General features: G+C 45.6%; 1 protein-coding gene, 1 long non-coding RNA gene and 1 other non-coding gene across 7 annotated transcripts in view; 1 reads left to right on the plus strand and 2 right to left on the minus strand.

Annotated features, from left to right (window-relative positions):
• The window catches only part of TEX14 (testis expressed 14, intercellular bridge forming factor), a 129,334-nt gene that overhangs the window by 74,345 nt on the left and 29,749 nt on the right, over positions 1-25,240 (minus strand). For 4 of the 5 annotated variants that reach the window (XM_058445649.1, XM_058445650.1, XM_058445647.1 and 1 more), the window contains exons 2-3: positions 22,938-23,074; positions 3,399-3,513 (exon numbers count right to left, since the gene is read on the minus strand). In XM_058445649.1, the coding sequence (XP_058301632.1) occupies positions 3,399-3,513; positions 22,938-23,073 (251 nt within the window). In that variant the 5' untranslated portion in view covers position 23,074. Of the gene's footprint in view, positions 1-3,398; positions 3,514-4,906; positions 5,036-22,937; positions 23,075-25,240 lie in introns of those variants that run through there. The other variant, XM_058445648.1, reaches the window with a different exon arrangement.
• Positions 4,647-4,864, minus strand: LOC116476093 (small nucleolar RNA U3). The gene has a single exon (XR_004250149.1). It is a non-coding gene; the product is annotated as a small nucleolar RNA U3 (small nucleolar RNA).
• LOC131384452 (uncharacterized) lies at positions 5,150-23,654 on the plus strand. The gene is made up of 3 exons (XR_009215310.1): positions 5,150-5,255; positions 22,306-22,454; positions 23,525-23,654. It is a non-coding gene; the product is annotated as an uncharacterized LOC131384452 (long non-coding RNA).

Genomic DNA, 25,240 nt, shown 5'->3' on the forward strand with positions numbered 1-25,240 from the left:
GGTCTGAATGGTTTGATCTTTAAAGAAATCACCTTTAAGCCTGGACAAAGCAGTTGTAAATGCAGATGACTATAAAATGTTTCAAATTTTATCTGTATTTTTTTATACAGGCTTTTAAAAAATGGTTTGTTTACTGAATAGAATTATACTGTCATACAGAATATGAAAGTGATGATGGTCATCACTATTTCACTCAAGGCGCTGTTTATACACTGTGTTCCAGTAATTAAAAGAAGTGGGAAATGGCCGGGCATGGTGGCTCATGCCTGTAATCTCAGCACTTTGGGAGGCGGAGGCTGGTGGATCACCTCAGCTCAGGAGTTTGAGATCAGCCTGGCCAACAAGGTGAAACCCCATCTCTACTAAAAATACAAAATTAGCCAGCTGTGGTGGTGGGCACCTGTAATCCCAGCCACTGTGGAGGATGAGGCAGGAGAATCGCTTGCACCCGGGAGGCGGAGGTTGCAGTGAGCCAAGATCATGCCACTGTACTCCAGCCTGGGTGACAGAGCAAGACTCTATCTCAAAAAAAAAAAAAAAAAAAAAAAGTCGGAAAAACTGAAGAAAAAAGAAAATGTTGCATTTTTGCTGAAGAACTGCAGACTGTCCCAATATGGCCTCCCTATAACATGGGTATATGCAAACATCAGGTGAGCCAGCCCCCATGCCACTTTTCTTTTCTTTTCTTTTTTTTTTTTTTTTTGGTATAGACAGGGTCTCTGTTGCCCAGGCTGGTCTCAAACTCCTGGGCTCAAGCAATCCTCCCACCTCACCTCCCAAAGTGCTGGGATTACAAGTGTGAACTACTGCATCTGGCTGACCCTCTTTCCGGGCTTTGAAATTAAACAATACGGTAGAGCCAGCAGAGCGTGTGTGAGTCTAGAAAAATTCTGGAAGGAAACACAACAAAATGTTCATTGTTTTAAGTTATCTCTGGTTACTTAATTCTCATACTGATTGGTTTTTTTCTTTGTACTTTGCTAAGCTTCCAAGTTTTCTTCCCCTAAGCAATCTTATAACCAACCCCTCCACAACACACATACATAAAATACAAAAGCTGCTCGGCGCGGTGGCTCACATCTGTAATCCCAGCACTTTGGGAGACTGAGGCGAGCAGACCATGAGGTCAAGAGTTCGAGACCAGCCTGGCCAACATAGTGAAACCCTGTCTCTACTAAGAATACAAAAATTAGGCCAGGCGCAGTGGCTCATGCCTGTAATCCCAGCACTTTGGGAGGCTGAGGCGGGCGGATCATGAGGTCAGGAGATGGAGACCATCCTAGCTAACACGGTGAAACCCCATCTCTACTAAAAATATAAAAAATTAGCTGGGTATAGTGGCTACTAGGGAGACTGAGGCAGGAGAATCACTTGAACCCAGGAGGCACAGATTGCAGTGAGCCGAGATTGCGCCACTGCACTCCAGCCTGGGCAACAGAGTGAGACTCTGTCTCAAAAAAAAAAAAGAATACAAAAATTAGCTGGGTTGTGGTGGCACGTGCCTGTAATCCCAGCTACTTGGAAGGCTGAGGCAGAAGAATCGCTTGAACACGGGAGGCGGAGGTTGCAGAGAGCCGTAGTAGCGCCACTGCTCTCCAGCCTGGGTGACAGAGCAAGACTCCATCACAAGAAAAAAAAAAAGTGCAAAAGCTTCCAATATCAATAATTTAAGTAGGTACATTAAACAGAGCCTCCTTAAGATGGGAAAGACTTTTATGATTGTTCATATTCTGGCATTCCTGTGAAAATCAGCTGTAATCACTTAAGTGCTCAAAACCCCAGTTTCTGGTTCTGTTTAATGGGAACTGAAAAAATATCCACCACCCACTCTCCCTTCTCTGTCAAGAAGGTGTCAAATAAGCTAATATTTGAGAAGGCCCTAGCAAAAGCCGAAGTGCTTCACAAAAAGAGATGTTTGGCCAAGTACAGTGGCTCACACCTGTAATCCCAGCACTGTGGGAGGCCAAGGTGGATGGAGGCCAGGAGTTCGAGACCAGCCTGGCCAACATGGCAAAACCCTGTCTCTACTAAAAATACAAAAAATTAGCCAGGCGTGGTGGCGCACACTTGTAATCCCAGCTACTTGGGAGGCTGAGGCAAAAGAATTGCTTGAAGCCAGGTGGCAGAGGCTGCAGTGAGCCAAGATCCTGCCACTGCACTCCAGCCTGGTGACAGAGCCAGACCGTGTGTCAGGAAAAAAAAAAAAAAAAAGTAGATGTTCACCTGTCACTGATTCATTGTGTTACTGTTCCATATTAAAATTTAGACCAACTATTGGCCGGGCACGGTGGCTCACGCCTGTAATCCCAGCACTTTGGGAGGCCGAGGCGGGCGGATCACAAGGTCAGGAGATTGAGACCATCCTGGCTAGCATGATGAAACCCCGTCTCTACTAAAAATACAAAAAACTAGCCCGGCGTTGTGGCAGGCGCCTGTAGTCCCAGCTACTCGGGAGGATGAGGCAGGAGAATGGCGTGAACCCAGGAGGCGGAGCTTGCAGTGAGCCGAGATCGCGTCACTGCACTCCAGCCTGGGCGACAGAGCTAGACTCCGTCTGAAATAAATAAATAAATAAATAAATAAATAAATAAATAAATAAATAAATAAAATGTAGACCAGCTATTAAACTCCGATTCTTCAAGTGTTTAGTGTTTTTGTTGTTGTTGTTGTTGTTGTTTTTGACGGAGTTTCACTCTTCTTGCCCAGGCTGGAGTGCAATGATGAGATCTCAGCTCACCACAACCTCCTCCTTCCAGGTTCAAGTGATTCTCCCGCCTCAGCCTCCCGAGTAGCTGGGATTACAGGCATGCGCCACCACGCCCAGCTAATTTTGTATTTTTAGTAGAGACAGGGTTTCTCCGTGTTGGTCAGGCTGGTCTCAAACTCCTGACCTCAGGTGATCCTCCCACCTCAGCCTCCCAAAGTGCTGGGATTACAGGCGTGAGCCACCATGCCCGGCCTAAACTCTGATTCTTTTAAACCACAGCTATAAGAGTCAGGCAAAAGTCACCCTTTCTTTTTTTCTTTTGAGACTGAGTCTTGCTCTTGTTGCCCAGGCTGGGGTGCAATGGTGCGATCTCTGCTCACTGCAACCTCCACCACCTGGGTTCAAATGATTCTCCTGTCTCAGCCTCCCAAGTAGCTGGGATTACAGGCATGTGCCACCACGCCCGGCTAATTTTTTGTATTTTTAGTAGAGGCAGGGTTTCACCATGTCGGTCAGGCTAGTCTCTAACTCCTGACCTCGTGATCCGCCTGCCTTGGTCTCCCAAAGTGCTGCGATTACAGGTGTGAGCCACCGCACCCGGCCAATGGTTTTTCAAATTAGTTTCTAAACACCCCAACTTATCTTAACAGCACAACCCCTATTTTCTAGACATCAATATTATTGTACTTACTGATTTGGATCTGATCCATAATTCACCAGAACATCAACGAATTTCCTAAGGCCCAATAACGCCGCAACAAAAAGTGCTGTTTGGCCCAAGGAGTTAACTGCATCAACATAAATTCCTGCAAAGGAAATATCAGAATCAATGCAAATATCAGAAAATTTCCTGAGATGGAACTGGGTGGGGGGTGGGGGAATTAAATATTTTTATAGTGTACTTTCATATATTGCTGTGAGCTTTTTTTAAAAAAAAAAGTACAAAAGAAGGCCTTCATTAGTCGCACATAGATATACTGGAAGGCAAACTCTGTTTATTCATCAAAAATATTTACAAAAAGTTGCATCGAAGCATTTAGTTCACCACACTCTGGCATATTATAAAATGGATTAAAATGGTTCTCAATCATGGGAAAAGATGAGGGAGGGACTAAAGATACTGTGTGTGTTGGGAGGAAGGCTATAACACAAAAAGAGCTCACTGGAATACAAGTCCTCACCTAAAAGATCTTACTAAAGTGTAAAGACTAATTCGACAAGGGAAAACAAAATACACAAAACAGACCAATTTCCAGTACTATCAAACAATGAGTCTGTGATTAAAAGGGACCGAAAAAAAAAAAGGCCAAAGTAGTAACATGACCATGAAAATAAATAAAAAAAGAAAACATGCCTTACCTACCAAGAAAAAAAAATTAGTCCTCCAGAAGACCAAAAAGCACCAAGAAATACGAAAATTGAAATCCCCTAAACCAGGAGGCGCAGTGGCTCACGCCTGTAATCCCAGCTCGGGTAAATCACTTGAGGCCAAGAGCTCGAAACCAACCTGGCCAATGTAATCTCCTCTCTACTAAATACACAAAAACTAGCGGGGCCTGGCTGCGAACCTCTAGTCCCAGCTACTTGAGAAACTGAAGCATGAGGACTGCTTAAAAGGCAAAGGCTGCAATGAGCCGAAATTGCACCAACGCACTGCAAAACCACACAAAAAAAACCCCAGCTGAAAAACAAAAACGCACATACACGCACTTCACATCTCTCAAAACACATTAAAAAAAACCTTGCATAATTTTAAGCTATAAAAGTACATATACACAACACATCTCACAGAAGACACACTGCGGGTTATAACCGCAGACTCAAAAGCACAAAAGGTCCCTAACACACACCACGGGTTACAACCGCAGACTCAAAAACACAAAAAGTCCCTAACCAATCGCCTGTCTTTAAACACCATAAGAAGAAAAAAACGACCGGAACCACTCAGACCGTGTTCTCTCCCTCCCTTTCTCTGAGAACAGAGAAAAAGAACGATCATCAATAGCAAATGGCAACTGTAATAAAACAGCACCGCATGCTCACTTCACGCTCAGGAGAAAACACCACATCTCTTCCTCGCGGTTTCCGGTGCTCTACACGTTCAGAGAAACTTCTCTAGTAACAAACTATAGAAATGATCCCTGAAAGTATAGTCTTAACCTCTTTCATGTGTGCTTTCCAAAGGCGAAAGAAACTCACACATATTTTGCTGATGGTGAGTATTTCGTGAGCATATTTTCTTCTAGAAAATATTACTATGTGTTTTTTCCAAAAACGGTCTTTCTATTACCAAAGTTCGAAAAAGCATTTAAAATCAGCTCAAAATTTCGAAGATACTTTAGGCAATCACGGTAATTAACATATGGTAGCAAAACATGCAATCACTCGGAGCTCCTTTCTAACCCCGCCCCATTTTCCTCCACGCGTAACGCTGACGACTATAAAGCGCGCCGGAGCGCCAGAAACCGTCAGGGAAACTGCCTGGTTTGGACCGTTGATCGGAAGCAAGGAGGCCCTTCGAGAATAACCAAAGAGTGAAGGGAAAGCGGTAATTCAAAGCCAAAGACTGTGATGTTTGCATAACGCGCCCTATTATATTTTATACTGTGATCAAAATTCCACACACATAAATATTTTGGATTTCTTCCCCAAAAACCAGGGAGTTGTTATACTACATGGCATTGCTGTGTTTATTTTTTTCTGGTTTTCGCACTGTTGCCCAGGGTGGCCTTGAACTCCTGGGCTGAAGCGATCCTCCCACCTCAGCCTTCCAAAATGCTGGGATTACAGGCGTGAGCCATCACACCCGGCCATTGCTGTGTTTAAACAAGCAGGACAACATATTCCCCTGGTTTAAGCTTCAGTAGCTTCCCATTTGTTAAGGTACAGAAAAACTTCTCTACATACTTATGTGAGAAAATACTTTAAATGGTCCATTTTCAAGGCATAATAAATCTAAGTACTGGCAGCCGGCCTGCAAACGTAACCGCACAGTTCATGCACCTAGAAGGTCACAATAAGCGAACAGAATGTAGAGGGGTCAGCCCATAAAAGGGAAGAAAGTTTCTTTATTGGGAATTGAAAATTAAAGCAGGGAAGAGGACAGGGTATAACCTTATAAGGGGGATAATGAAACTTATGCGACATCCGGAAAGATTGTAACCTCATAGTACTCGACCAATGAGGAACTGGGGGAGGGACTTGGATGCTAGGAGATAAATTATACCAGACACCTAGTCTTGCAAGACCTCTATTAAAAGTCTCACTTTCGCTGTTCTTCGTGCCTCTAAGCCCATTCTTTGGGTTTGGAAAGGTAAGTGTATTTCTAGCACTTAAAAGGCCCTGTATGGTCTGGCCCCTCTCTCGAGCCCATCTCTCAAGTCCATCTCTCAGGTCTCATTCTCCCTCACTCCAGCCACACTCTGGCCTTACAGTTCCTCATAGTCGCCATGCTCCTTTCTGCCACAGGGCCTTTGGACAGGCTGTTCTCCCTGACAGGGATTCTCGTCTCAACCTCTAATCCCAGCTTAACTTCATCATTCAGACATTGGTCCAAATGTCATTGTCTCAGGGAATATTTCCCTGACCTCCTTTAGCAGATCAAGCACCTCTTCTATATGATCATTTGATTAATGCCTGCCACCTGCATGAGACTTTAAGTTTCAGACTATATGAATGGCTTTGTGTACCCACAATATCCCAAGCACCTAATAATGAATAAATCCAAGTAAAGATGTCCAGTGAACAGAACTGCAGAAGATAAAGGACATTAACATTAACAATGGCCAATTGTAAGCCATGGGGGAAAATAAGTCAAACATACTACCCAAACAGCAGAGGGTTAAAGCTGGAACCCTGAGGCCCACTACCATCTTGAGGCAAGCTAGGGCTGGGGATGGTGGCTCACGGCTGTAATCCCAGCACTTTGGGAGGCTGGGCAAATCACTTGAGGTCAGGAGTTTGAGACCAGCCTGGCCAATGTGGAGAAACCCCATCTCTACTATAAAAACACAAAAATTAGCTGGGGGTCGGGCGCAGTGGCTCACGCCTGTAATCCCAGCACTTTGAGAGGCCAAGGCAGGTGAATCACAAGGTCAGGAGATCCAAGACCTGCCTGGCCAACATGGTGAAACCTCGTCTCTACTAAAAAGTACAAAAATTAGCTGGGCATGGTGACACGCGCCTGTAGTCCCAGCTACTCAGGAGGCTGAGGCAGGAGAATCACTTGAACCCGGGAGGCAGACGATGCAGTGAGCCGAGATCACGCCACTGCACTCCAGACTCCAGCCTGGTGACAGAGCAAGACTCCGTCTCCGAAAAAAAAAAAAAAAAAAAGCAAATAAGGAAAAAAGCCAAAAAGTAGGCAGAGATTAGAGGAAAACCTGGAAAAAATGGGTCACAGTGACAAGGAAGGTTAAAAGTTTCAAAAAGAAGGATCAGTCAACAGTATCAAAGCCTGAGACATCTAGTAAGAAGAAATTGGGCTGGGTGTGGGGGCTCACGCCTGTAATCCCAACACTTTGGGAAGCTGAGGTGGGTGGATCACTTGAGGCCAAGAGTTCAAGACCAGCCTGGCCAACATGGTGAAATCCTGTCTCTACTAAAAATACAAAAATACACAAAAATTAGCTGGGCTTGGTGGCACATGCCTGTAATGCCAGCTACTCAGGAGGCTGAGGCAGGAGGTTTGCTTGAACCCGAGAGGTGGAGGTTGCAGTGAGCTGAGATTGTGCCACTGCACTCCAACTTGGGCAACAGAGTGAGACCCTGTCTCAAATAAAAAAAAAAAGAAAGAAAAAGAAACAGTATTCATGGTGAGAGCAGTACTAGAGGGGTTCACATGTCTTACTGCTCAGGACTTGCTGTGTTACAAATATTTGTGGTATGTCTGTGTCCTCTACCAGACTGTCTCTCCTACACTAGAAGGTAGGAACTGCCCAGTGTATCTCCCCTATCTTCAGTGCCTTGTTCACTTATCTGCCCAACACAAGCCAGCCTAAGAGTAGAGAAGAGCAGCAGAGAACAGTAAAAGGACAATTCTGCATGGATCTCTCAGAGTTACACATGTCATGGGGGCAAGGCACTGACCTGTTCAGGGCACCTCTTTGAAGATATTTGTATAATGAAGTTTGGAAGGCAGATAGTATGTACATTCATAGCAAAGTGAATACATGCTTACCATCCAGTATAATAAAAATAATGTCTCCAGCCGGGTGTGGTGGCTCATGCCTGTAATCCCAGCACTTTGGGAGGCCGAGGCAGGCAGATCACCTGAGGTCAGGAGTTCGAGACCAGCCTGGCCAACATGGTAAAACTCCGCCTTTACTAAAACTACAAAAAGTAGCCAGGCATGGTGGTGGGCGCCTGTAATACTAGCTACTCGGGAGGCTGAGGGAGGAGAATTGCTGGAACCCAGAAGGTAGAAGTTGCAGTGAGCTGAGATCTCAACATTGCACTCCAGCCTGGGTTGACAAAGCAAAGCTCTGTCTCAAAAAAAAAGTTAAAAGGAAAAAATGCTGATATTCTGGCTGCTGCTGTTGCTATGAGTAATAAACCATCATTCGTCTATGACCCTAAGAATCTCATCCATATACATGTAGCAGTCTAATTTATCAAATCTCAAACTATTTATAGTTATTGACAAGAAGAAATTACAGTCAAGGGAAGCCCCTCCCAGGGCTCAGGAGGCAAAAAATTAAATCAACCAAGGCCTCCAAGGGCTTTTTTTTTTTTTTTTTTTTTTTGAGACACAGTCTCACTCTGTAGCCCATGCTGGAGTACAGTGGCATGATCTTGGCCCACTGCATCCTCTGCCTCCGAGGTTCAAGTGATTCTCCTGCCTCAGCCTCCTGAGTAGCTGCGATTACAGGCATGCATCACCATGCCCAGCTAATTTTTGTATTTTTAGTAGATATGGGGTTTCACCATGTTGGCCAGGCTGGTCTGAAACTCCTGACCTCAAGTGATCCACCTGCCTCGGCCTCCGAAAGTGCTGGGATTACAGGCGTGAGCCACCGCGCCCAGCCCCCAAGGGCTTCTTTTTGTTTTGTTTTGTTTTTGTTTTTGAGACAAAGTCTCTGTCACCCAGGCTGGAGTGCAGTGGTGCGATCTTGGCTCACCACAACCTCCAGCCTCACCATAACCTCCAGCAGGTTGAAGCGATTCTCCTGCCTCAGCCTCCCCAGTAGCTGGGATCACAGGCGGCTGCCACTACGCCTGGCTAATTTTTGTATTTTTAGTAGAGACAGGTTTCACCATGTTGGCCAGGCTGGTCTTGAACTCCCAACCTCAGGTGATCCACCCACCTCAGCCTCTCAAAGTGTTAGGATTACAGGCGTGAGCCACCGCGCCCCAAGGGCTTCTCTAAGGATCAGAAAACACTTAGGGGAAGGCACGGAGCAAGAAATCTTGAGGGGATACAGGTGGCAGAAAAGAAAAATAGGTGAAAACCTCTGTCCCTACAACTTAAGCAAATATGCCCTTTGGAGACTTCCTAATAAAAAATAACACTTATTCATTCAACAAATAATTATTTAAGCCAGGATTGTACCCATGTTGTGGCTGCTATAAAGGTAACTAAAAACAGTCCCACAAGAAGTGACCAGAGGCAGCTATGACATGGCACAAAGACTGACCAAAAAGGTTAAAAGACCTGGATTCAAATGTTGACATCCTAATACCACCCTCATTAGCCCAGGGCCTCCAGATGGGTCAGTCACCTAACCTGTGGGCCTTCTAGGAGGTAATATCTGATATTAACAATAATGTGTGCCAGGCACCATTCTTTTAATTCACTTAATCCTCACAACTGTACAAGAAGAAGAAACTATTATTATCACTGTTCTGTAGATGGAGAAATGGAGAGAGATCAATTTGCCAGAGGTCACAAACCAGTCTGGTTCTAAAGTCCATGCACTATACCACTGTCTCTGTGATATTGTGAAATACGTATTTGGGGCCGGGTGTGGTGGCTCATGCCTGTCATCCCAGCACTTTGGGAGGCCAAGGAGGGTGGATCACCCGAGGTCAGGAGTTTGAGACCAGCCTGACCAATATGGTGAAACCCTGTCTCTACTAAAATTACACAAATTAGCGGGGCATGGTGGCATGTGCCTGTAGTCCCAGCTACTTGGGAGGCTGAGGCAGGAGAATTTCTTGAACTCGGGAGGCAGAGGTTGCAGTGAGCTGAGATCGTGCCACTACACTCCAGCCTGGGCGACAGAGTTAGACTCTGTCTCAAAAAAAAAAAAAAAAAAAAAAAAAAAAAGATTTATTTGGGGCTGGGCATGGTGGCTCACGCCTGTAATCCCAGCACTTTGGGAGGCAGAAGCGGGTGGATCACTTGAGGTCAGGAGTTCGAGACCAGTCTGGCTAACATGGTGAAACCCCCGTCTCTACTAAAAATACAAAAATTAGTTGGGCATGGTGGTGGGCGCCTGTAATCCCAGCTACTTGGGAGGCTGAGCCATGAGAATTGCTTGAAGCCCAGGAGGCAGAGGTTGCAGTGAGCATGCCATTGCACTCCAGCCTGGGTGACAGAGCGAGACTCTTGTCTCAAAAAAAAAAAAAAAAAAACAAGAAATCAAGAAATATATATTTGGTCTTCATGCCTGCTTCCTGACATAGAGCTTCTAAAACTCTTTGAACCTCTGGAATGATGAGTATCTTTTGTATGCTGATGCTGACTGTAGCTAGTGGCTGGGGCCACCCAAATAGCATCAGGATGACCACTGGTCACTGGAAAGACCAAAGCATGATGACAGGGTTGGGACTCTTAGCCCTGACCTCCAACCTTTGGGGAGGAGAGAGGGGCTGAAGGTTAAATTGATCACCAATGGCTAGTGATTTAATCTACCATACCTATGTAATGAAGTTTCCATAAAAACCCAAAAGGACTGGGTTGGGAAGCTTCTGAATAGCTGAACATGGAGAGCTTCCTGGAGGGTGGGCCAGGGAAGGCATGGAATCACCAAACTTTTTCCAACATGCCTTGCCCTAGACATCTCTTCCATTCAGTTGCTCATCTGTATCTTTTGTGATATCTTTACAATAAATGGGTAAACCTAAGTAAAGTGTTTCCCTGAGTTCTATGAGCCATTCTAGCAAATTAATCGAAACTGGGGAGTGGGTTGTGGGAACACCCGATGTATAGTCAATCATAAGAAGTATAGGTTTACAACCTACTGCTTTTTTTTTTTTTTTTTCCTTTTGAGATGGAGTCTCGCTGTGTCACCCAGGCTGGAGTGCAGTGGTGCGATCTCAGCTCACTGCAACCTCTGCCTCCCAGGTTCAAGCAATTCTCCTGCCTCAGCCTCCTGAGTGGCTGGGATTACAGGTGCCTGCCACCACACCCGGCTAATTTTTGTATTTTTAGTAGAGATGGGGTTTCACTATGTTGGTCAGGCTGATCTCGAACTCCTGATCTCATGATCCACCCACCTCAGCCTCCCAGAAGTGCTGGGATTACAGGTGTGAGCCACTGCGCCTGGCCTGTAAAGATATATTACAAGGTATTTTGGCCGGGCGCGGTGGCTCACTCCTGTAATCCCAGCACTTTGGGAGGCCGAGGCGGGCGGATCACGAGGTCAGGAGATCGAGACCATCCTGGCTAACACGGTGAAACCCCGTCTCTACTAAAAATACAAAAAATTAGCCGGGCGAGGTGGCGGGTGCCTGCAGTCCCAGCTACTCGGGAGGCTGAGGCAGGAGAATGGTGTGAACCCAGGAGGCGGAGCCTGCAGTGAGCCGAGATTGCACCACTGCACTCCAACCTGGGCAACAGCGAGACTCCGTCTCAAAAAAAAAAAAAAAAAAAAAAAGGTGCCTGGTCCCAAACAGTTTAAGGAAAGGGCGGGCCTTTGCCTCTGCTAGAATCAGGCTGGATCCGGTAATTGGTTAATCTCAGCAGTTGCTCACAACTATCCTAAGGGTTTGACTTTCAAACGCTAGGGTCAGGTCACCATGACTGTGGCAGGAAAGGGAACAGGGTGACTGAGACCCAGCGTTTAAGAAAAAGAACTCTGGTTCTTATGCCAAATGTTTGCACCACCAGTTCACACTTCTTAAATTTTTAAGATAAAGATGTTTGGTGAATTTGACGTCATTTCTTCTCTGAACAAATATTTGAATGCTGGTATATATAATGGTAATAGCTACTGGCCGATCACGGTGGCTCACTCCTGTAATCCCAGCACTTTGGTAGGCCGAGGCGGGTGGATCACCTGAGGTCAGGAGTTTGAGACCAGCCTGGCCAACATGGTGAAACCCTGTCTCTACTAAAAATACAAAAATTAGCCAGGTGTGATGGCACTTGCCTGTAGTCCCAGCTACTAGGGAGGCTGAGGCATGAGAAACACTTGAACCCAGGAGACTGAGGTTGCAGTGAGCCCAGATTGAGCCACTGCACTCCAGCCTGGGTGACACAGCAAGACTCTGTCTCAAAAAAAAAAAAAAAAAAAAATGGTATTAGCTACTATTTACTGAGGTCTTGACATGTTCCCGGGGTCATATGAGATAAGTACTATTAGTAATCATCCCAGCTTTATAGATGGATAAACTGACACACAGCAAGATTAGGTAACTTGCTTAAGGTCACACAGTTTTGAAACAGAGCTGGTATGTCAGGTGCCAGAGCTTATTATCTTAACCACTATCCAGTTTTTCTACATGCTAAGCACTATTTCTAGGAATTGGGCATATAGCGACAGAATAAAGTAAGTAAAAGCTCCTACTCACACGCAGAGCTTACCTTCTAGTGTGTGTGTGTGTGTGTGTGTGTGAGACAGAGAGAAACAAGTGCACAAGAGAATGATAAATAATGAGGCATGTAGAGAATTATAACATTGTTGAAACAGAGAGACTTGGTGGCTATTTATTTATTTATTGAGACGGTCTTGCTCTGACACCCAGGCTGCAGTACAGTGGTGCAATCTCAGCTCAATGCAACCTCTACCTCCCGGGCTCAAGCCATCCTCCCACCTCAGCCTCTCGAGTAGCTGGGGCTACAGGTGTGAGCCACCAAGTCCGGATAATTTTTTTATTTTTTGTACAGACAAGGTTTTACCGCATTGCCCAGGCTTATCTCAACCTTCTCAGCTCAACTGATCCACCAGCCTCAGCCTCTGAAAGTGCTGGGATTACAGGCATGAGCCACCATACCCTGCCCATCAGTGGTTACTTTAGATTTGAGAGGTTAGGGAAGGAGAGGGTTTCCCTAACCACTCAAAGGTTATTTAAGCCAAGACTTGAATGATTAAAAAGTAGCCAGTCAGGTGGCTGGGAGCGGTGGCTCACGCCTATAATCCTAGCACTTTGGGAGGCCGAGGTGGGAAGATCACCTGAGGTGGGGAGTTCGAGACCAGCCTGACCAATATGGAGAAACCCCATCTCTACTAAAAATACAAAATTAGCCGGGCGTGGTGGCACATGCCTGTAATCCCACCTACTTGGGAGGCTGAGGCAGGAGAATCGCTTGAACCTGGGAGGAGGAGGTTGCAGTGAGCCGAGATTGGCCATTGCACTCCAGTCTGGGCAACAAGAGTGAAACTCTTATCTCAAAACAAAACAAAACAAAACAAAACAAAACAAAGTAGCCAACCAGGCTGCTGTGCCTATGGAGTAGCCATTCTTTTCTTTCTTTCTCTTTTATTTATTATTATTATTTTTTTTTTTTTTTTTTTTTTTTTGAGATGGAGTCTCATTCTCTCCAGGCTGGAGTGCAGCAGCTTGATCTCTGCTGACTGCAACCTCCCACTCCCAGATTCAAGTGATTCTCCTGCCTCAGCCTCCCGAACAGCTGGGATTGTAGGTATGCACCACCACACCCAGTTAATTTTTGTATTTTTAGTAGAGACAGGGTTTCTCCATGTTGGCCAGCCTGGTCTCTAAATCCTGACCTTGTGATCTGCCTGCCTCGGCCTCCCAAAGTGCTGGGATTACAGGCGTGAGCCACTGCGCCCAGCCAAGTGATAGATGTTTTTAATCCATTATCTCATTTAATCCTTTAAACAGCTGAAGGAGAATAGTTGATTATTTCTCCCTTCATAGATGCTGGGTATAGCATCTGTCACACTGCTGAAGGAACCACAGTTGGAACCTAAGCCTGTCTGGCACTAAATCAAGTCCCTGTTCTTTCTGGTAAGCCGAAGGGGTCTTCTTCAGAAGTCTAGTCTCCAATCAATTCATTTCTCTCATGAAGCATTAAATACATCATCTCTCAAAGTTCAGTCTGAATGACTCATCTTCCTGGCTTCTAAATCCCTGAGGAAGCCTACCCATTTACTTCTAGGAAAAGTTAGCCCCCAATTTCACCTCAATTAACACATCTCAGATATGATGATGTGCAATTGTTTTAGTCACTTAACTTCCTGTTGTAAATTTCCTGCCAGGAAGCACAGGGTCACATGGACATTCGCATGGTACAGTGTTCTAATCAACCACACTTTTAATTGCATTATAGCAGCATCACAAATATGACCATCGGGTTGTAAAGATGCTTAGCAGTCAGTCTTCTTATTCAACTGCCTCTCCTAATAGAATCTCCTCAGACAGCTCTCTTTAGAGACAGCCAAATGCTCCGTACTTAATTTTTGCAGAAAAAGGGACAGCGTTGGGGCAATCTGGCCAGGTCTGGGACATATCTTTTGGGTTCAGAGCAATTCCATATATATATATATATATTTTGGATGGAGTTTTGCTCTTGTTGCCCAGGCTGGAATGTAATGGCACAATCTGGGCTCACTGCAACTTCTGCCTCCCGGGTTCAAGTGATTCTCCTGCCTCAGCCTCCCACCTAGTATATTTTGAATTTATAAAGTACTTTCCGGTCACTTTCATCCAAGGGTCCTATCTCTGGTCTGGGCCCTTCTATATCTGTCTTCCATTCTCCATTCCTCCAATCTTTCTGGAAACCTCTCACCATCCATCCCTTGGCCTCCTCTGAGCAGTTTCTCCAACTTCACATGGGTGTGACCATCACTCCAGGACATTCTAACTTAGCTCACGTCACCTCTACTTGAAGCCTTCCTTCACCTCCACAAATAACACTGACCACTATGAGTTTTGTGTCCCTAATCATCCTTGTATGGACCTCTACATAGCTCACTCTGTTCCAAATACATTTACTTCCCCTTACTAAACTGTGAGCTCTTTAAAAGTAGAAATATGTCTTATTTATCTCCGTATCTCCAGCACATTGCCTGGCACAGCAGATGCCCAGTAAATGCTGACTAACTGAATGAATAATGAATTCGTGAATGTATTGTTCCTTCCCTCAAGCCCTGCTACTGTTGGGAACAACCTGGTTTTCCCTTCCTTCTTATTCTACTCTTCCCTCAATAAAGCTGGCTTGTATGTAAGACAGTGAGGTACCTGTCAGCAGGGTTCCTGGCCTTTTCTTGCCTATCCTTGGTTTCAAAATATGTCTGTGCAGTCCAGATCACTCCTCTGAGCTTCTGGCTCAGATATCCAGCTTCTACTTGACATTGCATTTAGGTGAATCACAGATATCTCAAATACAGCCTACCCAAGCTGAGTTAGATCAGCTTCCTCCCAAACGTATTTCTCTTTTATCACTTTCAACCACGTTGCTCAAAACAAAAACCTAGCCTATAGCTGCAGTGGCACGTGAGTCTGTCCTCCCATCTATGCGAGAGGACCACTTAAGCCCAGGAGTTCAAGTCCAGTCTGGGGCAACATAGTGAGACCCTGTCTCAAAAATGAAAAAAAAGTAACCTAGGGCCGAGCACGGTGGCTTACAACTGTAATCTCAGCACTTTGGGAAGCCGAGGCAGGCGGATCATCTGAGGTCAGGAGTTTGAGACTAGCCTGGCCAAACTGGTGAAACCCTATCTCTACTAAAAAAACACAAAAATTAGCCAGGTGTGGTGATGCATGCCTGTAATCCCAGCTAATAGGGAGGCTGAGGCAGGAGAATCGCTTGAACCCAGGAGGTGGAGGTTGCAGTGAGCCGAGATTGCGCCACTTCACTCCACCAGCCTGGGCAACAGAGCAAGACTCTGTCTCAAAAAAAAAAAAAAAAAAAAAATGAAGCCTAAGTCATCTTACTGTTTTCTCCCTCCCCCCACACACCTCATAGCCTCCTGCAGCCAGAGCAGCCATTTGGAAGTGCAAATCTATTCATACCTGTGTTACATGATGGAGGTAGGTCACAAAAAAGACCAAGCTATGATAGAGGTTTGGGACCTTTAATACCTTACCCATTAACCTCTAGGGAGAGGAGCGGGGCTGGAGATTGAGTTTAATCACCAATGGCCAATGATTTAATCAATCATGCCTACATAATGAGACCTCCATAAAAATCCATAAATAGGGTTTGGAGAGCTCCTGGGATGGTGAACACACTGAAGAACTGGGAGGGTGGAATGCCACCAGAAGGAATGGAAGCCCCTCCCCCTACACCTACACAAAACCCTGGGTATCTCTTACTTTTGGCTGTTTTTGTTTTTGTTTTTTTGAGACGGAATCTCGCTCTGTCGCCCAGGCTGGAGTGCAATGGCACGATCTCGGCTCGCTGCAAAATCAGTCTTCTAGGTTCAAGCACTTTTTCCACCTCGGCCTCCCAAGTAGCTGGGATTACAGGTGCATGCCACCACACCTAGCTAGTTTTTGTATTTTTGTAGAGAAGGGGTTTCACCATGTTGGTCAAGCTGTCAAGCTGGTCTTGAACTTCTGACCTCAGGTGATCCACCCACCTCGGCCTCTCGAAGTGCTAGGATTATAGGTGTGAGCCACTGTGCCTGGCCTTTTTTTTTTTTTTTTTCTGACGGAGTTTCACTCTTTTGCCCAGGCTAGAGTGGCAAGATCTCGGCTCACTGCAACCTCCGCCCCGCCGGGTTCAAGTGATTCTCCTGCCTCAGCCTCCCAAGTACCTGGGATTATGGGACTATAGGCGCCCGCCACCATGCCTGGCTAATGTTTGAATTTTTAGTAGAGATGGGGTTTCACCATGTTGGCCAGGCTGGTCTCGAACTCCTGACCTCAGGTGATCCACCTGCCTCGGGCTCCCAAAGTGCTAGGATTACAGGCGTAGGCGCCACTGTGCCTAGCCTTGGCTGTTCTTGAGTTGTATTCTTTTTTTAACTTTTTTTTTTCTTTTGAGATGGAGTCTTGCTCTGTCACCCAGGCTGGAGTGCAGTGGCGTGATCTCAGCTCACTGCAACCTCCACCTCCCAGGTTCAAGTGATTCTCTTGCCTCAGGCTCCAGAGTAGCTGGGACTACAGGCCCGCACCACCATATCCAGCTAATTTTTTGGCATTTTTAGTAGAGACGAGATTTCACCATGTTGGCCAAGATGGTCTCCAACTCCTGACCTCAAATGCTCCACCCGCCTTGGCCTCCCAAACTGCTGGGATTACAGGCGTGAGCCACCATGCCCAGCCTATATTAGTCTTTATAACAAAATTATAAAATTATATTGTAGGATTCATAACTCATAGATATAGTATGGCTTCTATAATTTTTTTTGTTTTGTTTTGAGACAGAGTCTCGCTCTGTTGCCCAGGCTGGAGTGCAATGGCGCAATCTCAGCTCACTGCAAGCTCCGCCTCCCGGGTTCACACCATTCTCCTGCCTCAGCCTCCCAAGTAGCTGGGACTACAGGCGCCTGCCACCGCACCCGGCTAATTTTTGGTATTTTTAGCAGAGACGGGGTTTCACTGTGTTAGCCGGGATGGCTTTGATCTCCTGACCTTGTGATCCGCCCATCTCGGCCTCCCAAAGTGCTGAGATTACAGGCATGAGCCACCCTGCCCAGCCTATGGCTTCTATAATATAAAGGATAAGAGAAGGGGAGAAATGAACCTATAAGGTTGCATCTTTTATGTGAAGTGGCACATTATTAACTGTAAGTAAACTGTTAAAAGTTAAAGATACAGACAGTCATCCCTTGGTACCCATGGGGAACTGGTTTCAGGACCCTCCCATACCAGTAAAATCCAAAGATGCTCAAGTCCCTTATATATAATAACACAGTATTTGCATATAATCTATGTATCTATCTATCTACCTACCTATCTAATCTTCCTGTATGTTTTAAATCATCTCTAGATTATTTATAATATCTAGTACAATGTAAATGCTATGTTAATAGTTGTTAGTCTTCATTTTTGTTTGTATTTTTTATTGTACTGTTATTTTTTAATTGTTTCCTTTTTCCTAATATTTTTGATGCTTGGTTGGTTGAATCCACAAATGTGGAACCCACAGAGAAGTAGTGTCAACTGTACTGAAATAACTAAAGCAACCACTGAAAAAACAATGTAAAGAGGTATAGCTTAAAAGCCAATCGCTATTATAAGTTAAAATGGAATTCTAAAACATATTTCATTAACACAAAAGAAGGCAGGAAAGAGAAGAAACAAAAAACAGAGGGTAAAACACAAAACAATATAAAATGGGAATTCTTAAATCGAACCAAAATCCTTCCAATAGCCCACAACGCTCTGACTGGTCCAGCCCAGGCCTCCCTTGTCAGTTTCATCTCACATCTCTCTCTCTCCACCCCATTGGTTTTCCCCTCAACTCATGTCAACCAGACCCTTTTCTTTTCTAGCTCCTCTCCATCCTCGGAGCACAACTCCTGCCTGATCAACTCCTTTTCTTTTTGTTTTCATTTTTTTCAGAGATGGAATCTCACTATGTTGCCCAGGTTGGACTCCTGGGGTCAAGTGATTCTCCCACCTCAGTCTGCAAGTAGCTAGGACTACAGGTGTGTGCCATGGCACCCGGCTTGGTCAACTCCTCTTCTTCCTTGAGGTCCTGGCCTAAACAACACTTCTTCTGAGAAGTTTCTCTTGATTACCCCATAGACAAGGAGGCTCAGATGAATCTTGTGTGCTCACTTCACTTCCTGCCCTTGTCAGTACACTTCAGCTCCCAACTTATATCTGTTTCTTCTGTTGGATTATGGTCCCAAAGGGCACAGTCATAATCTGTAACAATCGGTTTTCTGAATGAGCTAAACTGAGTAGGATATAATCAGGAGACAACTTTCCCCTCAAGCACACTCTTTTTTTTTTTTTAGACAGAGTTTCGCTCTTGTTTCCCAGGCTGGAGTGCGATGGCACCATCTCGGCTGGCTCACTGCATCCTCCACCTCCCGAGTTCAAGCAATTCTCCTGCCTCAGCCTCCCAAGTAGCTGGGACTACAGGCATGTGCCACCAAGTCCAGCTAATTTTTGTATTTTTAGTAGAGACGGGGTTTCACCATGTTGGTCAGGCTATTCTCAAACTCCTGAGCTCAAGTGATCCACCTGCCTAGGCCTCCCAAAGTGCTGGGACTACACGCATGAGCCACCGTACCCAGGCCAATTCCAATTTCTTCCCTCCTCCGCACTGCAGGATGCAGGAATGCTCTGTTAATTCTCCTCCTTGCTTCTCCACTCTTCCTCTGATCTCAACCCTGTTTGTGGCAATTCCAGAGCTGAGGCAAGGGGGAGAACCAATGAGACAAAAAGAGGCAATGGCCTTCATACTCAGCTGATGCCCCCTGTAGCTTCTGGCTTTATCCTAAAACCTGTCCTTTTGTGGAAGGTGCTAGTGGGTCCTTCAAGTGCCTCCACCACACTCTGCAGAACCCCACACAGGCCAGTGCTCTCTTCTGACTTCTTGCCCACCACTCAGCTCCCTCCCTCTAGAGCCCTACCTGCAGCCTCTCTGTTGAGATCCTTTCTTCCTTCACAGGTAGAATCCCCTTAGATGGCTCAGTTACCCACTGTGGAGTCTTCTTGTGCAAGTGTGACTAATTACTGCTAGCCTCCTATGCTCACCCACCCATCAAGGACTGCTCCAAGTAGGAGACAGATAGCAGTCTTCTTGCCTCCTCAAGTCCAGGGAACACTGCAGCTTCTTGGCGTGTCACTTTGGTGGCAGCTTGGGTAGGCTGACATATTTCAACTGTATAGCAGGCTGCGACTCAGGTCTCATCTCTCCTGCCTGCAAGCACTACAATTCTCTCTGAGGTTTGCCTGAAGGGCCTCTTGTCTTGAGACTGGCAAGGACGGGGAAAGCCACAGCCTTCTAATCCTGTGAATATCTTTTTTTCTTTTTCTTTTTTTTTTTTGAGACAGAGTCTCGCTCTGTTGCCCAGGCTGGAGTGCAGTGGTACAATCTCGGCTCACTGCAAGCTGAGGTCTCGATCTCCTGACCTCGTGATCCGCTCGCCTCAGCCTCCCAAAGTGCTGGGATTACAGGCGTGAGCCACCACGCCCAGCCTCTTTTTTTTTTTCTTTGAGATGGAGTTTTGCTCTTGTTGCCCAGGCTGGAGGAGTACAATGGCGCAATCTCGGCTCACTGCAACCTCCGCCTCCCAGGTTCAAGCGATTCTCCTGCCTCAGCCTCCCGAGTAGCTGAGATTACAGGCACCCACCACCATACCCAGGTAATTTTTATATTTTTAGTAGAGACTGGGTTTCACCATGTTGGCCAGGCTGGTCTCAAACTCCCGACCTCAGGTGATCCACCCACCTCAGCCTCCCAAAGTGCTGGGATTACAGGCGTGAGTCATCACACCTGGCCCTGTGAATACCTTTTAAAGAATCTAAGGATCATTTAAAGCATCTCCTAAGAAGCCCTCTATTAGACTGTGGGAGAACTTATCGCCCCCTATTCTGCACTCTGAGGCTTCAGATGGAATTCCCACACACAGATGAAGTCCTGTTCTATATCCAGGTACACCTGTTAACCCCATCCCTTACTCTAACTGAATATCAAGCATTTGAAGATGCAGAATATTCAGGAGATGTCTAGGAGATAATAAATGTCATAATACTCTGATGTTCACTAAAAAAATTGATGTTCAACATAGGTATGCTATGACTTCTACTGACTGTCTATCCACACCATTCACTGTGAGAAACAGAGTTTTATTTATTTTTTATTTATTTATTTTTTAGACAGAGTAGTCTCACTCTGTCCCCCAGGCTGGAGTGCAGTGGCATGATCTCACCTCACTGCAACCTCCACCTCCCAGGTTCAAGTGATTCTTCTGCCTCAGCCTCCCCAGTAGCTGGGACTACAGGTGCCCACCACCACGCCCAGCTAATTTTTGTATTTTTAGTAGAGATGGGGTTTCACTATGTTGGCCAGGCTTGTCTCGAACTCCTGACCTCAGGTGATCCACCCCCCTCGGCATCCCAAAGTGCTGGGATTACAGGCGTGTGCCACTGTGCACAGCCCAGAGTTTTATTTTTGTTTTTCTGAGACAGAGTCTCACTCTTGTTGCCCAGGCTGGAGTGCAATGGTGCAATCTAGGCTCACTGCAACCTCTGCCTCCTGAGTTCAAGCGATTCTCCTGCCTCAGCCTCCCAAGTAGCTGGGATTACAGGCGCCCGCCACCACGCCCGGCTAATTATTTTTAGTAGAGATGGGGTTTCACCATGTTGGCCAGGCAGGTCTCAAATCCTGACCTCAGATGATCCATCCCCCTTGGCCTCCCAAAGTGCTGGGATTACAGGTGTGAGTCACCACGCCTGGCCTGAGAAGCAGAGTTTTACAACGTTTTATTTTAAAACATATGTGGATATGTTATGGAGTAAAATGCAAAATTTTGAAGGGGAAAAAAAAAAAACCCAGGACCTTTCACATAAATGATTGAGCTCACTGTGAGCTACTTCACCTATGGACCATAGGGGTAGTACATGCAAAGGTTTGAGAACTTATTTTTTTGTTGTTGAGACGGGATCTCACCTCAGCCTCCTGGTGTAGTGGACTACAGGCATGCACTACCATGTGTGTAGTACCAACTAGTGATTTTTATTTTTTTATTTTTTGTAGAGACAGGGTCTCACAAGACTGGTCTCAGACTGGTCTTGAACTCCTGGACTCAAGCAATTCTCCTGCCTCAGCCTCCCAAAGTGCTGGGTTTACAGATAGGTGGGATCCACTGTGCCAGCCATGAGAACTTTATGAGGAACTGTTCAGTGGGATAGGTGGAAAATTGGGGTTACCCTTCTGGACGTCTTCAGGAATGCTGTTGAAGCAAGTGGAGAAAAACGAGGTCACCCTGACTATTCCACAAATCAGCAAAGAGAAGTTTCAGAAGCCTCCCCTTCAATACTAAGAAAAGAGAGCGGGGATCCAGAAGGACCTCTGCTCACATTGAAAATAGCAGGTCTGGGTTCACTCCTGTAATCCTAGCACTTTGAGAGGCTGAAGTGGGCAGATCACTTGAGCCCGGAAGTTCTAGACCAGCCTGGGCAACATGGTGAAAGCATCTCTACAAAAAACAAACAAACAAAAAACACATAAATTAGCCAGGCATGGTGGCTTACGCCTATAGTCCCAGTTATTTGGGAAGCTGAGGCAGAAGAATCGCCTGAGCCCGTGGAGGTCAAGGCTGCAGTGAGCTGTGATCATGCTACTGCACTGCATTTGGCAACAGAGTGAGACTCCGTCTCAAACAAACAAACAAACAAACAAAAAAAACAGGAGCCAAACACCAGAAAAGGTTCTGTTTGCATATGGGTTTTTGTTTGTTGGTTCTTTGGTTTGTTTTCTCAGACCAAATTCACATGGCATGTTTGTTGGTTCTTTTGAAGACTGCTTCAGCCATTGAGCCACGTCTGCCTGTATCTTTCAGCAATAAAACCCCGGAAAAAAGGAACCAAGTGGAAGTAAGGAGCAAGGAAGGGGACAGCTGTGAACACTGGCCTCCTTAGTCAACCACAGGTGTCAGAGAACTCAATGGATGGAGCAAATTTGAAGGAAAGAAATCAGGCAGAATCAAAGGTGGGTGACTTCAGAGAAACTATAGGAGCCTAGCAGTAGCAGTTGGATGCGCTTGTAGTTCCCCAACACAAAACATCCTCAAAATGAGGATTTAACACCTCTCTTGACTGCACTGCTAGAGAACATCTAATTTCTACATATAATTTCTGGATTTCCCCAAGGACTCATTCATAGCTTTATGACATTCCTTTTCCTCTGAACGCTATTCAGAAATGCGTAACAAGGTGCATCTGCCATCTCAACATGGTGCTTACCTTTCTTTTTTTTTTTTTTTTTTTTTTTTTTTTTTTTTTTTGAGACGGAGTCTCGCTCTATCACCCAGGCTGGAGTGCAGTGGCGCAATCTCGGCTCACTGCAAGCTCTGCCTCCCGGGTTCACGCCATTCTCCTGCCTCAGCCTCTCCGAGTAGCTGGGACTACAGGCGCCCGCCACCACGCCCGGCTAATTTTTTTGTATTTTTAGTAGAGACGGGGTGGTGCTTACCTTTCTTAAGAATTTTCTTCACTTTCACATAGTTCCCTTGTTTGACATACTCATGAAGCTGAGCTTCCAGGGAGTCATTTCTTAAGGTACCAAGTTGAACAGGACAGGGGACTGGAAGAGGAACAGCCTGAGACATCCTGTTCCAAAAGAGAGCAATATGCTTATTTTAACTGAACCAGAAATGCAAGGAAACAACTTAATTCTTTCACATTTAGAAACCTGTCCAGCCATCTTCATTAATAATGAAGATTAGGGGAACAATTATTGAAACTCTATGAGATTAATGTTTTTCCTCAGTGTTATCGCTGAAATTAAAGAACTTCAATATACTGTTGAATATAGGAATAGTGAGGAGACAAGTAAAAATATATATATTTGAATGTATTTGATATGGTTTGGCTCTATGTCCCCACCCAAATCTCACCTTGAATTGTAGTTCCCATAATCCCCACAATGTCATGGTAGGGACCTAGTGGGAGGTAATTTAATCATGGTGGCGGTTACCCTCATGTTGTTCTTGTGACCAGTAAGTGAATTCTCATGAGATCTGATGGTTTTACAAGGGGCTTTTCTTTCTTTTTGCTCAGTACTTCTCCTTCCTGCCATCACGTGAAGAAGGACGTGTTTGCTTCCCATCTGCCATGATTGTAAGTTTCCTGAGGCCTCCCCAGCACTGCAGAACTATGAGTCAATTAAACCTCTTTCCTTTATAAATTACCCAGTCTCAGGTATGTCTTTATTAGCAGCACAAGAACAGAGTAATACAGTATTTGTCACTAATTCCCAGGACTGAAAAAGTGAGGACTTCTAGGAAGTAAAATTCTAAATACACATGTTTACTGTGTCATTAAGATAACTTGGAGAGTATTGACTTTGAAAGGTTATAACACAAATGCAGTCATTATGTAAAGCTAGATAGTATAACATAGTGGTTTGGGTTCACAGTTCAGACTCTGAAACTGTCTTGGCACTGTCACCTCCCTGTGTGACCTTGGATAAATTATTTAACATTGATAGGCCTCAATTTCTTCATCTGTAACATGGGGATAATAATAAGCAGAGGGTTGCTGAGAGTTTCTTTTTCTGTGTATGTGACAGAGTCTCACTCTGTCGTCAGGCTGGAGTGCAGTGGCACGATCTCGGCTCACTGCAACCTCTGCCTCCTGGGTTCAAGCAATCCTCCTGCCTCAGCCTCCCAAGTAGCTGGGACTACAGGTGCACACTACCATGCCCAGCTAATTTTTTGTATTTTTAGTAGAGACGAGGTTTCACCGTGTTGGACAGGATGGTCTTGATCTGTTGCCCTTGTGATCTGCCTGCCTCAGCCTCCCAAAGTGCTAGGATTACAGGGGTGAGCCACGGCGCCTGGTCTGAGAGTTTCAAAGGAGCTAATTTGTGTACAGTGCTTAGCATAGTACCTGGCACCAAACAAGTTCACTGTAGTTGTTAGCTGTTACTGTGCATAAGAACCATGCAGAGAAATTTTAACTTTCCAAATGTGGCAGCCACACCTGACTATCATTCTTACAATCAAGTGTCTGTGGTGTACATACTGCTATGGTTTGAATGTGTCCCCCAAAATTCATATGTTAAAAACTTGATCCCCAATATGGAGGTGTTGGGAGGTAGAACCTTTAAGATGTGTTTAGGTCACGGGGGCACCACTCTCATGAATAGATTAGTGCTATTGTCATTATAAAGGAAGTAGGTCGTTATGGCAGGAGTGGGTTCCTTATAAAAGGATGCGTTTGGGAGACATTTGCGGTTTCTTTCCATCTCCTTGTTCTGCAGCCCTATGATTAAACCTCTTTCTCTGCTGCAACCCAGTGTCTCACTATACTGACTTGCCACGTGGGATTATAATTTAGCAGTGATCCTATGAAAAGATGCCTCTTGTGGGCATTTAACCATGGCTCAGTGCCCCCTTTGTGGCAGTCCAGGTTTCCATTAGCAGCCAGAATAGTCTGGTTCCACTAACCCTTTACTATAATTTTGATGAATGCGTGCGTTAAACATTAAATAATTGGAGAAACTGGGCCGGGCACGGTGGCTCATGCCTATAATCCCAGCACTCTGGGAGGCCGAGGCAGGCGGATCACAAGGTCAGGAGATTGTTACCATCCTGTGAATGGTGAAACCCTGTCCCTACTAAAAATACAAAAAATTAGCCAGGCATGGTGGCGGGTGCCTGTAGTCCCAGCTACTCGGGAGACTGAGGTGGGAGAATGGCGAGAACCCAGGAGGTGGAGCTTGCAGTGAGCTGAGAGTGCCACTGCACTCCAGCCTGGGCGACAGAGTGAGAC

Source organism: Hylobates moloch, unplaced genomic scaffold (genome assembly GCF_009828535.3).
Source record: "Hylobates moloch isolate HMO894 unplaced genomic scaffold, HMol_V3 SCAFFOLD_10, whole genome shotgun sequence".
NCBI classification, from domain to species: Eukaryota; Metazoa; Chordata; class Mammalia; order Primates; family Hylobatidae; genus Hylobates; species Hylobates moloch.